A 13,270-nucleotide genomic window follows, 5' to 3' on the forward strand; every position below is an offset into this window, starting at 1 on the left:
AGTATTCATTAAAGGCTGCTGCCTGCCCCACAGACAGCACTGGGGCGTGGAGTTCAACATCTAGGACTCCACTGCAGTGAATTACAAATGGCGTCTCGTTCACAGCTTGCAAAATAGAAGACCAAGTTAGCTCACTTTATGTCTCCACTTCTGGACCTGCTAGGATTTGATCGGGCTGAGTGTTTCCAAAAACAAGCACTTTCCTGAGTTTGTGGTTAAGGAGCACTGGGAATTCTTCAGCCCTGAGTTTGTCGCTATTTACTGAGTATGTACTGCATGTCAGGCTGTACAAGATACAAGTACCCTGTGACACTGACATCATAACCACCTATTTGCTTATTAGTTCTTTCTTTCTTTTTAAAATCCTCATCCAAGGATATGTTTACTGATTTTAGAAAAAGAGCGGGTGGGTAATGGGAGGGAGAAAGAAAGAGCAATTGATTGGTTGCCTTCCACATGCACCTGGACCAGGGATTGAACCCACAACCTAGGCATGTGTCCTGACTAGGAATTGAACCCACAACCTTTCGGTGGACGGGATGACACTCCAATCCACAGGGCCACCTGGCCAGAGCTACTTACTATTTCTAAGGAGAAAACTGAAGGTCAGAAAAGAGGTGAGCCAGGGAGTGGTCACCCAATTCCACAATCTCCCTGCTTCCCCCGCTGTCTCCTGCTTACCACCTACCTTGTAAGGGCTTCCTCCCCAGTCCCACCTCACTTGCAGGAAGACAGACAAGGGGAGGGCAGGAGATGACACCTCAACTTCCTACTTCTAACACTTAAAATGCCTACCTACCCTTCCATTCCTTCGCCATCTCCGTCTGCAGTCTTCCCAGCCCCCAGACATGCTTCGATCACACGCAGCTTCCCATCCATCTTTCACAAGTCTGAACCTCTGCCCGTCCTCACCCAGCCACCCGCCAGTCATTGCTGGGGACCCGCGCACCAGGTACTAACAACCCAAAGACGACCCCACAAATGAATGTTGCAGCTGATTTTTGTTGATTTCAAAGATACTTAATCACACCTTGAAAATGGGCTTTTAAAATACATACAATGTAGGAGCAAGAAGACTGGCAGCAAGGGAGGTTTCCCACAGGAAAATGGAGAGGAGCCCTCCACTGACAGAAGATGGTGAAGGGAACTGCGCGGGTCCACTCTCTAGAGGCCTAGAGGGCGTCTGAAAGGGCTCCGCCCACAATGCTAAAAGCTGTGGCCTGGGCAAGAGTCTCTTTCTCTTTCCTCTTTATAATCAGAATATAAAATCTAAAAAATAAATAAACAAAAAGAAAAAACTGTGTACGGGGTGAGTTTGGAGACCTGGTGAAGTTTATTTCCCAACTTCACTTCTCTAACCCATTTTGAAGACTTTCAACATTTCTTTATTGGGACAACCCCCACACACACATACACACATTAAAACAGGCTAATAAATCAGTCTGTGTCCTAGAGAAAATGCCATCGAGACCTCGGGGTGAGAAACTGTGTGGGAAACACCATCCCGTCTTGAAATTGTCCTCTGTCTCCAGGGTTCCCGAGCCAGCCAGTACTTAAAGCCTATGAAACCAGCCGTTTGGAAAAAAAATACAGACACACCTTTTTAAAGAGGGGTAAACTTAAGAGGAAGGGGTAACTGGGAGGAAGAGTATCAAATGCCCATGTACACGATTCCTGACTACGTCTTGGTCTGGACTAGGTTTGCTCATTGTGAGTGGGGACGTCGTCCTGGGGAAGAGCGGGCTGTGAACCGGCCCTGCCAGGTGGGGCTGTGGGGGCGGGAAGGGGGTCGGTTATTGGGCTGGAAAAGGTGTGGAAGCATCACCTGCGCCCCGGTCCCTCATCTCCCAGCTGGAGATGATTCGGAGCAGCAACGTGTATTCACTGAGTTCTGTGCCAAATAATTCACAACCGATCCTTACCACGACGCTGTCTCGAAGATTTGGTGCCCGGAGCCCTCGAAGGGCCCCGGGTTTTGCCAGAGCCACGAGCCCGGGGCCCACTGGGCACAGTTTTGCTCACGTGCGTCAGGTGATCGAGCTGGCACCCGCCTCGGACCCGCTCACCTGCTCGTTCCAGCGGTGCAGCTGGCTGTAGCGCACCCTGCAGAAGAGGAACCCGTCCAGGTACACGGAGTAGAGCTGCAAACAGAGAGGTCCGGCCTCGGATTAGCCCCGCGAGCAGGGGAGCCCCCGCCGCGGCCCCGCCTCGTCCCCGCCCAGTGGGAACCCGCCCCCGGCCCCGGCGCACCGTGTAGCGGCCCCCCAGCGCGTCCGGCCGCTGCTGGGACACCGGGATACAGAAGTGCGTTTTCATGGCTCGCGTGGCGGCGGAGGCGCGGTCCGAGAGTCTCGGTTGGGGATGCGGCGGAGCTGCCGGACCTGCGGCGCTGGTAGGGACCCCGAGTCCCGGCTCCGCCAACAGCCCAGGAACCGACCACGGCGACGCGTTCTGGCTCGGAGCCCCCGGGCGGTGGACGCACCCGGGATGGCCACACTGTCACGGGCGGGGCCTGCTCTCGCTTCCCCCTCGCCCCCGAGGTGGGGCGGGGGGCTGGGCGGTGCCTCCTCCGGGTCCCGCCCGGCTCCGGCTGCGCCTCTCGAGTCCCAGGACCAGTGGAGGGTGGAGCGTGTCTGCAGCCGAGAGCCGAGCACCGTACCACTCAGTCCCCCACCTCGCAGGCAGCCTGCACCGGGGCAGGGCTCCCACGTGCCAGGCAGGGCCTGGGACGGAATTCAGGGCAGAGAGACGTCCTAGAGAATGTGCGAAAGACTTCCTCCGGCCAGAGGCTTCAACCCCGGAGTCTGGCGGCTCCGGGGGCGTGGCGGGGGGGTGGCGGGGGGACTCCACGTGGGTGAGTGGGAGGGGAGATAGAATTCTTCTGGAAAGAAGGTCCAGGGCTTTTTTAAAATCAGATTTTCAGAGGGTTCCTTGAACCATACGAGTTAAAAATCATTGTTCCAGCTGCATAATGATCCTAAATATATGCTAAAAGTAATCATTCACTACTTTCCATTCTGCCCCCAAATCTCAGGGTCGGACTATTTGAGGGAGCGAAGCTCTCTGAGGTGCGCAGCTGAAGAGAAAGCGGCCTCCTTCCAAGGGTCTACAGGCCAGAGCCCTGCTCTGACCTCCATGGCTTGTAGAACATTCCCTCCCCCTTAGGGATGGATCTACCGACAAACACAGAGACAGAGCTCGAATTGATACCCACCCTCAAACCACAAGTGTTGACCTTGTCTTTGAGTACCTTGCCAGGGTTGAAAAAAGTTTGTGTTCCATTACCTGCCAACACTGCCTGCAGTGCAATATGAATTATTAAGATTTTTAAAAATACATATATCTGGTCAGTATTCTGTGATTACCATAGTATTTTGTGTTAACATTTGTTAAATGTGACACTTAGGACTTTTAAAATCCACGTAGAAGTGGACCAATGCAGTTCAAACCCGCCTTGTTCAAGGGTCAACTGTGTTTTGAATGTGAGGTTGGGAATGTGAGCCAGCCAGTACTCAGAGGGCTGGCTTAAGTTATACCCAGATTTTCAACTGTGAGGTGGGATGAGTTGGCTCCCCCAACCCTACACTTGCTGTTCAAGAGTCAACTATATTTATAACCCTGCTCTGGTATTTTTTTAGATTTGTTTATTTATTTTTAGAAAAAGGGGAAAGGAGGGAGAAGGACAGGGAGACAAACATCAGTGTGTGAGAAACATCCATTGGTTGCCTGTTACATGGCCCTGATGGCAGACCTGGCCCACAGCCAGACATGCACCCTGACCAGGAATCGAACCGATGACCTTTCGATTCCCAGGCTGGCACTCAATCTACTGAGTCATGCCAGCCGGGGCAGTATTTTTTAACTAGTAAATATTTTCCCATTTAAAAAATACATTTTTTCATTAATACACCAGAAACCTCATTCAGTGGAAGTGGCTTGGGCCTCTCTTGATCCCCAAGACCCCTTGGTTTTAAATAGGTGCCAGCACCCAGTTAGCTGGGTTCACATAAACCCTTTGTTCTCTGGGCTAAGCATCCCAAGTTCTTTCAACAGTCTCTCATTTTTGGTTGCTGTGGAAAGTAATCCTCCTAAATCTCTTATTTTAGTTAAATCAGGACAGAATTGCCCCCACCTCGTCACGGCCACTGGGCCAGAGGGGAGGTGGGGGAAACAGCAGTCACCAGGTGTGTCCGTCACCAGGCAGGCACCAGGTTGTCTCGCTGCTTCCTCCTGCCCTTTCATCCTCCCATGACTCTTCCAGGTCAACATTAAGAGCAACATCTGGCCCTGGCCCATGTGGCTCAGTTGGTTGAAGGGGTGTCCTACAAACCAAAAGGTCACAAGTTCAATTCCCAGTCAGGGCACATGCCTAGGTTGAGAGTTCTGTCCTGGTTTAGGTGCAGGGCGTGTGAGAGGCAACTGGTTGATGTTTCTTTCACATCAATATTTCTCTCCCTCCTTTCCCCTCTCTCTAAAATCAATGAGCATGTCCTTGGGTGAGGATTTAAAAAAAAAAGAAAAGAGCAACATCCAACAAAACAGAACCAGAGAGTGGATCTAATCAAAATTACTGAGAGTCCTTTAAAATGCACGTCATTGCTGTGTGAGAGCTGACTGACCGAATGGAAATCTGAAAGTAGGGTAAAGAACCAGTGTTTGCTGAACACCCATTCTTTCTTGCAGACCCACTGTGTGCCAGGCTGTGGTGTACATTATGCCATTGAATTTCCCCTGTAACTGAGTGAGCAACCATGGACAGTTCTGGTTTTACAGAAAATTGATTGAGACTTATAGCCTTGAGTTAGGGAGGTGGTGTAATGTAGTGACTAAGAAAACGGCCACGGGAATTTATATCTCGTCAAGGAGCCTTGAGTAAGTTAGTGGACTCTTAAACTGACCTCTTTCCTCTATGAAATTATGTTAATAGCTATATTCACTTCAAAGGAATTTCCCGTTTAGGGGAGATGGGCCTGAAGGTTTAACCCTGTCTGGGGGCCATCCCTGACCCCGAGGGCCACTCTGTAGCAAGGCCTGGAGTACCCCTGAGTGTGTAATCAGGTCAGCTCAGGGATCCGAGTCTGCAGGGCAGCATCCTGATCGGACCCTTGTTCAAGGGTCAACTGTGTTTTGGATGTGAGGTTGGGAATCCCAGTATTCAGAGGGCTGACTTAAATCATACCTGGATTTTTGACTGTGGGATGGGGTGGGTTGGCACCCGTAGGACCACACTTGCTGTTCAAGAGCCAACTGTATTTGTAACCCTGCTCTACTATTTTTAACTACTAAATATTTTCCCTTTAAAAATTTTACTAATAGACCAGAAACCTGCTTAACAATTATACTGATGATAATAATACTAAGCACAGCTCCCCCTATAAGGGTTTTCTCTGTGCCAAGAACTCTCTACTTTAAAGCACTATACTAACTCATTTAATCTTCACAGTGACCCTGAAGGTTAAGGACATTTGAAGAAACAGAAGAACGTGGGGTTAAGGACCTTTCCGAAGGACACACCCCCCCCATTCCTCCCTAACAGCCTCATCTGGGGGTGCCCCTCCTCTTTCGAGACCCTCCACGGCCTCCCGCGCTGCCCTTCACAACACATTTTCCACCTCACCATCAGCACGCTGGAGGTCAGGCTGCTCCCGCTCCTCAGTGAGATGCTGAGCAACTCTGGGCCAGGCCGCAGAGCTGAAGCTCTGACATGCCTTTGTCTGGCTCTGCATTTGGACCCCCCGTGGAGTTCTCCTCGAGGGCGGGCAAGATTTTTTCAAGCAGGAAAGAACTAGAAATTATAAGAACACAAGCAGGACTACTCGGGGATCCCCCAAACCAAGTGTCTTCCCGAAGAATGAAAGGATAGCACAGAGCTTTGACATTTAAGGCCCCCCTTACTGAGCTGTGTTTGTCCCGTGTCACCAGTTTATTGACATCTGCTTACGTCCTTACCTAGGACCACATATTAGCTACCACCTGTGATCTGTTACGGTTGCAGCATTTGGTTTAGGCACAGGCAGTGCTTCTCAGCCTGGGCTGCACCCTGTAATCACCTGGGAGCTTCAAAAGGAGCACATGCCTGGGTCCCACCTGAGGGATCCTGATTTCATTGGTTTGGGGTATATGGCCTGGGCATCTTGCTTTAAAACTCCCAGGTTTGAAAGCTACTGGAGGGTAAGAGTCACTCACAGCTCCTGGAGGTTTGAGGGCTGAGATTCGCCTCCAGCTGGCTCTGTAAGAGATGAGGTCCGGTCTTGGAAAAATGCCTCCCGGGGAAACCGCATTATGAACTTCACCCAAGCAGCTTGCTGGGATAAAACTAAAGTCTGTGAAACATCGCACGGGATTTTATTCTATCTTTTTAATCCATATTTAAAATGAAGATTTCTATCCCGTGCTGCTAGGGACCTACGGACAGACAGCAAGCAGCTGCTCACAAGTGGAGTGGAGGCTTTGGCCAGTAATAAAAGTAACAGATAACAGGTAGGGAGTACTGACTGTGTGCGGGCACTGTTCGGGGCACTATGCTCTGTTAATTCACTCGGGCCACACAACAACCCTATGAAATAGATAGTACTTTGCCCATTTTACCAATAAGGAAACTGAGGTACAGAGAGGTTCAGTATTTCACCCAAGGTTGCACAGGCGGTGAATCTCACTGCCAGGATATGAAATTCCACCGTCTGGGTTCTGCTGTGGACACTGCAGAAGGCATGGCGAGAGTGGATTCTGTGTGAGTCCTCCCACAGGAGAAGCTTCTAGGGATCACACACTTTTAAGAGGTTCTTTGCAGTGGATCCAGGTCTGTCAGTGGAGCGGAGAGGGCCATGAACCAGTGACAGCTGTTTTGTCACTCTTGGTGTGGCTGTTCTGGACCCACTGGCTGATAGGTCGGGGGTGTCAGGGTACAATACAGTTGGTTTCCAGCTGAGTGGGGCAGGCAGAAAACATGTCGATTTAACAGTTTACATTCATGTATGGATTACAGAGCAAGATCTAGTGATAAAGGACATAAAGAGGCTTGGGGGGCATCACCGTCCTTTCCCCCGTGTGTCATGGGGCCCAGCAGGACCTTCCTGAGGCCACCCAGTGACACAGCTCTCCGAGACAGATGTCTGAGCTGGCCGATCACACACTGGCTGGAGGCATTTTATCTTTCTCTTTGTTTGCAGCTGATGATTATCTTTACTGGTCAGAGGTAATGAGAATGTTTCCTGCTTTTTTGAACAATGGTAGCATTTCCAAACCAGAAATACTTCAGTTTTGATTTTTCACTGGTGTGTTGTTTATGTCTTCTTATTGCAAAAACAAGAGCCACTCATTGTAGAAAGTTTAGAAAATACAGATAAGCCACCAGAAGAAAATGAAAAGTTCCCCCAGCTCCAGGTCTAAAAATAACTACGGATAGTGATTTGGTTTGTACCTCTTGGCTTGCATTTGGTACAATTTTAGTTTGTATCTTTCTACTCCTTTTTACTCAGGGTTTATAAACTCCCTCCACCCCCCACCCACCTGAGGTCTTTTATGTTGTTTCCCTGCAACCACCCCGGCAGGCTCTCAAGAATGATACTGAATCATTTTGACCCAAAAGATGAAGCCAGACCCAGCTAGCCAGGCAGCATCAGACTTTGACTCTCTGAAGGGCAGGGGCCTCTGGGCAGAAGGAAGAAGCTTCAGTAGGTGGCGGACTTGCTGCCTGGGAAGTTCCCATATAACAGCGCCCCGTGATAACCCTGGCCGGCCTCTCCAAGTGGCCTGGCCTGCATCCCTCAGACTCTGGTAGCCCTCAGTCCCTCTCTCCACAGACCCGGATGGTTAACCAGAAAAGTAAGCTAACAAGGGTATTCCCCCCACAAACCATCAGTCTGAATATTTTGTAGAGGGGCTGCCTGAAGAGGCACTGAGCACCAAGTTCTGCTGGAAAACACACGGAGTATTTGAACTCATACACTGTGTGCCACCCCTGTGCTCGCCCGACACCGTCAGTGTGTGAAGCGCTTGGATGAACACTCTTGCCTTCAACCTTCGCCCAACAACAGTCAGAAAGGCAGGCAGCTATTATAATGTCCATGTTACTGATTAGAAACACAGAGAGTTTCAGAGACTTGCCCAAGGTCAGGAGACTAGTCAGCTATAGAACCAGAGGTTCTCATAAGTGGGAGAGAATCAAAAGATTCATCTTAACCAGGGAAAACCACGTACAACTGGAACTGAGTGTTGGCTCTAATTCAGGAGTGTTGACAAGGATGGGGTAATAGTAATGGCTGATATGTCTTTTTCTCTTAAACAGTGTAATTGAAATGTAATTGACACACATACAATAGTCACCCATATTTAAAGTGTGCATGAAGTTTGACGTATGTGCATTCTCATGAAACCATCACCACAATCGGGATAGTGAACCTAGCCAAAGCCTGCAGGAGTGTCCTCACGCCCCTTGGTAGTCCCTCCCTCCTGTCTCTTCCTGCCTCCCCTTCACAGGCAGCTACCCACGTGCCTTCTGTCACTATGGGTCACTTTGCGCTTTCAAGAGGTTTGCGTTAATGGAATCATGTGCTAAATACACTTTTTTGGTCTAGCTTTTGTTCACTCAGCAACTTTATTTTGAGATTCATCCAGGTTGTTGTGTATGTTAATAGTCTTTTTCCTTTTCATTGCTGAGTAGTATCCACTGTATGCATATATCACGATTTACCAATCCTCTTATTGTGGGCACTCGGGTGGTGTCTAGGTTTTGTCTTGAGAGCTTATTATTTCTTTTTCTTTTTTTAAGATTTTATTCATTCATTTCCAGAGGGATGGGAAGGGAGGGAGAAAGAAAGGGAGAAAAACTTTGATGTGCGAGAGATACATCTACTGATTGCCTCTTGCATGCCCCCAACCAGGGACTTGGCCCATAGCCCAGACGTGTGCCCTGACTGGGAATCGAACCAACGACCCTTTGGTTCACAGGCTGGCACTCAATCCATTGAGCCACACCAGCCAAGATGAGAGCTTATTATTTCTTGAGTACTTACTAGAGCCAAACATGCTTCCACGTGCTTTCTATATACAAACTCTTAGTCACTCACAGTTTTATGACTTGAGGTAGGTACTCCTCTGCCCCTGCACTGATGAGCTAACTGAAGCACGGAGTGGTTCAGTGAACTGCCCAAGGCCATGCAGCTGCTGAACAGCAGAGCCAGGACCCGAACCCAGACAGTATGGTTTTAGAGCCGACATTCTCCACTGCCCTGCTAAACTGCAGGCGAACCTGGGGACGTGGCAGATGTGCCATGGGTTTGCGGTACCCAAGCTCTCACCAACTGCCACCATTTGTCATCTAAACTGTCCTACCCCAGGTTTAAGTCCCCTCATAACATCCATTTCAGCTGTTCACAGAATAGAGAGCATTTCTAGGTATGAATTTGTTCCACATCAGAAATTTCTGCTTCAACGATCGAAACTAAATCAATGTAAATTAGGGACATACGATTGTCACCAAGTAGTATCTTTGTATTTGAGAGTTTTAGAAGAGAAAATAGATCTCTTCTCAACTACACAACTGGAAATGACTCGGCCACTCCTTCTCTGGGTGCACAGGGCTTTTGAGGATGCCTTCTCAGAAAAGTTGATTTGTTTGATTTTGATTCTTTTTGACTCCTCTTCTTCTTTCTCAGTTGTGAGGACACTGCGTGAATGACAGTCATGCCCCACAGCTCTGTGGCAGAGCGGGGCTCTCCCCACCACTTGTAATCCTGGTGTAGAAGGGTTCGTAGAAAGACTGTGTTTCCTTACCAGAAACGAGAGCCGCAGCTCCACGGCTGGGGCCAAGGGGCATTACTAGCCATGCCAGCACACACTGTGAATAATAACATGCCTGGGTTCATCCCACCTGCTGAGCCTGTCTTACCATTCAGCTATCAGACCTTGATTCTAGTAAGTCAACATGACCTTGAGGACAACCAGCTTTTCTGCATCTCTAGTCAGGGAGGTGTAAGAACAAGGTTGAGCTGGTGGGTCCAGCAGTGAGCTGGCCAAGCAAGGTGGACTGGTATCCAGCCAAGAGGCAAGAGAGTGGTTCGTGAATGTCCCCCACGTTTCTGGCCATGGGCCTGGGCTGTGGGTACTGCAGTGACTGTGCCAGATGTCCCTGTGTTCTTACGGTCTCATGGGGAAGGCAGACTTTCAGGAAGAAAGAACGCAACTGGCATAGACTCCAACTGTGAGCCCTTATGTGGAGGAAAAGCATAGGGCACAGAGCGCAGAGCAGGTGCCGGGTTCAGGGCGCGGGTCAGGGGAGCTGCCCTGAGTTGGGAGCATAGGGAAGGCTTACCTGGACCAGGGACACTTAACTGAAAGCTAAAGAGTGAGTTGGGCTTAGTCAGATCAAGGGCCTGTGTTGAGGGTTAGAAAGAGGAGTGTTTAAGGCAGATAGACAGCAAGTATGAGAAAGCCTCAAGTTCTCTTGGAAAACAGAAATAAGGCCATCAAACTCCAGTGGAGAATAGGAGGCAAGGCACGGGCAGGGAGACCTGTTTCACTAATGAAGATGGTCTGTGGAGAGAAGGGATTGAGGGCTACCAGAGTAGCCCTGCCCAAACCACTGCCCAAGCGTTTGCAGCGGGGACTCGCAATCATTGGCATCTTTGTACAGCCCTTGACCATGTCATCCCACTTTATAGGAATAAATGTGCCCATTTTAGAGTTGAAGAAACTGGGGCACACAAAAAAAGATGTGTTCACGGTGACAGAGCCAAAAAATCACAGCCAGGATTTAAATGCTGAGCTTCTGCCTCCAAAGCTTTTGCTGACTGACCACTGACTCCCAAACTTGAGTTTAGTGTGAAAAAAAATGCTAAGCAGTTTTAAAGTTGCAAGGTCTCTGGCTTCATCTTCAGATGTTTTGGCCTCAGTGGGGCCTTGGAAAAGTCCCTGAGCTTGACCCATTTTAGCTTCCCAACCTAAAAAATCAAGGGGCACATCCTCGTTTTCTGTACTGAGAGGTCAGGAGAGGATGCCTGATCCCAAAAGAGTAAGGGGTGGCCTCACAGGCAAGGATATGGTGGTGTGGGGGTGGCCAGCCAGACCTAGGAAAGGACCGCCTCTCACAAGGGGCAGGCTGCTGCTTGTCTTCATGATCCTTACAGAATCTGGACAGATAGACTAGATAACCTCTAAGACCCAATCCTCCCCTATTGGCTGACGCTTTGCCAGTCCCAGAGACAGGCTGCCTGTTGTGCAACAGAAGTCATTAACAGCTCCGTGAGAGTGAAGTAGCAAAGAGAGAGAGGAAACATTTATTGAGCCCAGATGTAGGTCCAGACACTGTGCTGAATACATTGCTGTGTTCGTCTCCTCTCCTGTGTGACCTCTGATTAAACCAAGTGCAACACCCATTACCTCCTCACCCCCACCACCAGCCCCTAAAGGTGGCTCTGCAGGGGCTGACCCACCCCCACGCCCTTGTCATGCTAGGTGGCTTCCTGGTGACCTGATTTGATGTGAGGAGAGAACATAGACTACCTGTAGGAGTTAGGTGTTAGCTTAGAATTCTTTAGAGGCAAGTGGAGAAACCTACAGAAGATATAAACAAAAGGCGAAACTTAAAGACTCAAATTCTTGAAGAACGTGAGGTACACAGGGACAGCCTTGGCTTGTGGCTGGAGTGCCTGGATCCAGCTTCTGCCCATGAGATCCTTGGGGACAGCAGGGCCATAGAGGATGCTCTTGTGCCTCTGACCCCAGAGAGCATGGCAGTGGGAAAATGCAAAGACTGTGCCCAGTATCTGGTGTATCTGGAGAAGATTTCGGATGATCTTAGATGTGTTTCCTTCGCCCTTCCCATGGGCTCGCAGCCAAGAAGATGAGCTAACAGGCCTCTTCCACAGAGTGACCAGGCTCCTCAGTGCATTGCCTCTCTGCTGCTCTGGCCGGCTGGTCGCTGGTGAAGGGCTCTTTCTCTATCTGCTCCAGTTTAGTGGGACACACACGTATCAGCCCCACTGGCCACCGGAGTCAGGTCACCTAGGGGTGTCCTCCGGGTGGCAGACACAAAAATTGGGGAGCCAGGAAAACATATAAGCTCCCTTCTGGGAGATACTGAAAACCCAGAAAAGGCAGGGGGAGAGTGCAAAGATGGTGTCCACTGCCTTGGTCCCCAGAGGGCACCTCACTGGGCCCCTAGATATGCTGCTCAGTTTACTACACACTGAATTGTTCACAAATACGACCACGTGCAAAGTAAAGGAAAATTGTTCTTTCCTCTGTTTCAGACTTTAGCAAGGACGGTTCACTATGTCACTATTTCAGATGTCACATCACCAATGGTGATGTCCCTAACGGTATTGGAGGTGCCATACAGCTCACCTGCACACAGCTCTGCCCGTCACCGGCACACTCATGGAAACTCCCCACATCTGGAGCAAGTGTCCCATTATCTCACTACATCTTCACATGCAGGCATGCCTGTGCCCTCACATACCGATGCACTGTTAATTTGTTATAAATGTACTTTTGTTATTTTTACAAGCTATGTTTATTTCCCTTTTGTATTAGAGTTCAGAGAGCCTATTTTTTTCATGACATACACATTATCTCTGAATTCCCTTCTGGTGTATTAAAGGGATAATAACAATATAATTCTTTATTTTAAAAAGTGTTAGTTTTGAGAACCACTGTTGTAGAGGAAGAGAGCAGGCTGCTCCCTTCTAACCAGCATTGGTCTGCCAACTCGTGGTGAGGACCCTGGCGGTCCAGAAGGGCTGCGGACCACCCCTGAACCCAGGGCTCACTGTGACAGGGAAGGAAGTGCTCTTCTTGGTTAGCAGAGCACCCTTGGGGCAAGCGAAGGGAGGGAGGGAGGCAGGGGGGCAAGACTGCAAGTTACACAGCTCCACTAGGGCCCGTGGAGATGGGGTGGGGGCCCTAAAGTAAAAGTGGGGTGCTCTAACTACAGAAGGGAAGCTTAGCAGCCTAATGTGACTATTACCCACAAAAACCAACATACACCAACTTCAAACCTAAGTAATGGGAACAGATTTATGAAGCATTCACTAACACAGCCTGCAGAGCTTACAGAACAAACCCACCACAAACCAGATTGTTACAAATAAAAAAGAAACAGAAAGCTATCATTAAAGTGCAGGAAAAACTGCAGAGGAAAGCCACGAGCCACTCCACACAACAGTGAAGGCGCGATAATAGCAAAGCTTCCACCTGAAATTGGCAGGAATTCTGACTCTGCTGTGCACGCGCACGGCGGGGGACGGCGGCCCTCTCAGCTGGCCTGGCT

At 49.6% G+C, this 13,270-nt stretch overlaps 1 protein-coding gene across 3 annotated transcripts in view; it reads right to left on the reverse strand.

Moving 5' to 3' along the window:
* The window catches only part of ANKRD46 (ankyrin repeat domain 46), an 82,420-nt gene extending 80,013 nt beyond the window's left edge, over positions 1–2,407 (reverse strand). For 2 of the 3 annotated variants that reach the window (XR_005066802.1, XM_037048284.1), the window contains exons 1-2: positions 2,251–2,407; positions 2,067–2,141 (exon numbers count right to left, since the gene is read on the reverse strand). Coding sequence is in view for 2 of the 3 variants with exons in the window: in XM_037048284.1 (XP_036904179.1) it covers positions 2,067–2,141; positions 2,251–2,316 (141 nt within the window). In the remaining variant the exon portion in view is untranslated. The remainder of the gene's footprint in view (positions 1–2,066; positions 2,142–2,250) is intronic. The other variant, XM_037048283.1, reaches the window with a different exon arrangement.
* Between the last annotated feature and the right edge of the window lie 10,863 nt (positions 2,408–13,270).

The sequence above is a fragment of the Sturnira hondurensis genome, unplaced genomic scaffold (assembly GCF_014824575.4).
Source record: "Sturnira hondurensis isolate 20B ecotype Veracruz unplaced genomic scaffold, ASM1482457v3 Scaffold0006413, whole genome shotgun sequence".
Classification (NCBI taxonomy): domain Eukaryota; kingdom Metazoa; phylum Chordata; class Mammalia; order Chiroptera; family Phyllostomidae; genus Sturnira; species Sturnira hondurensis.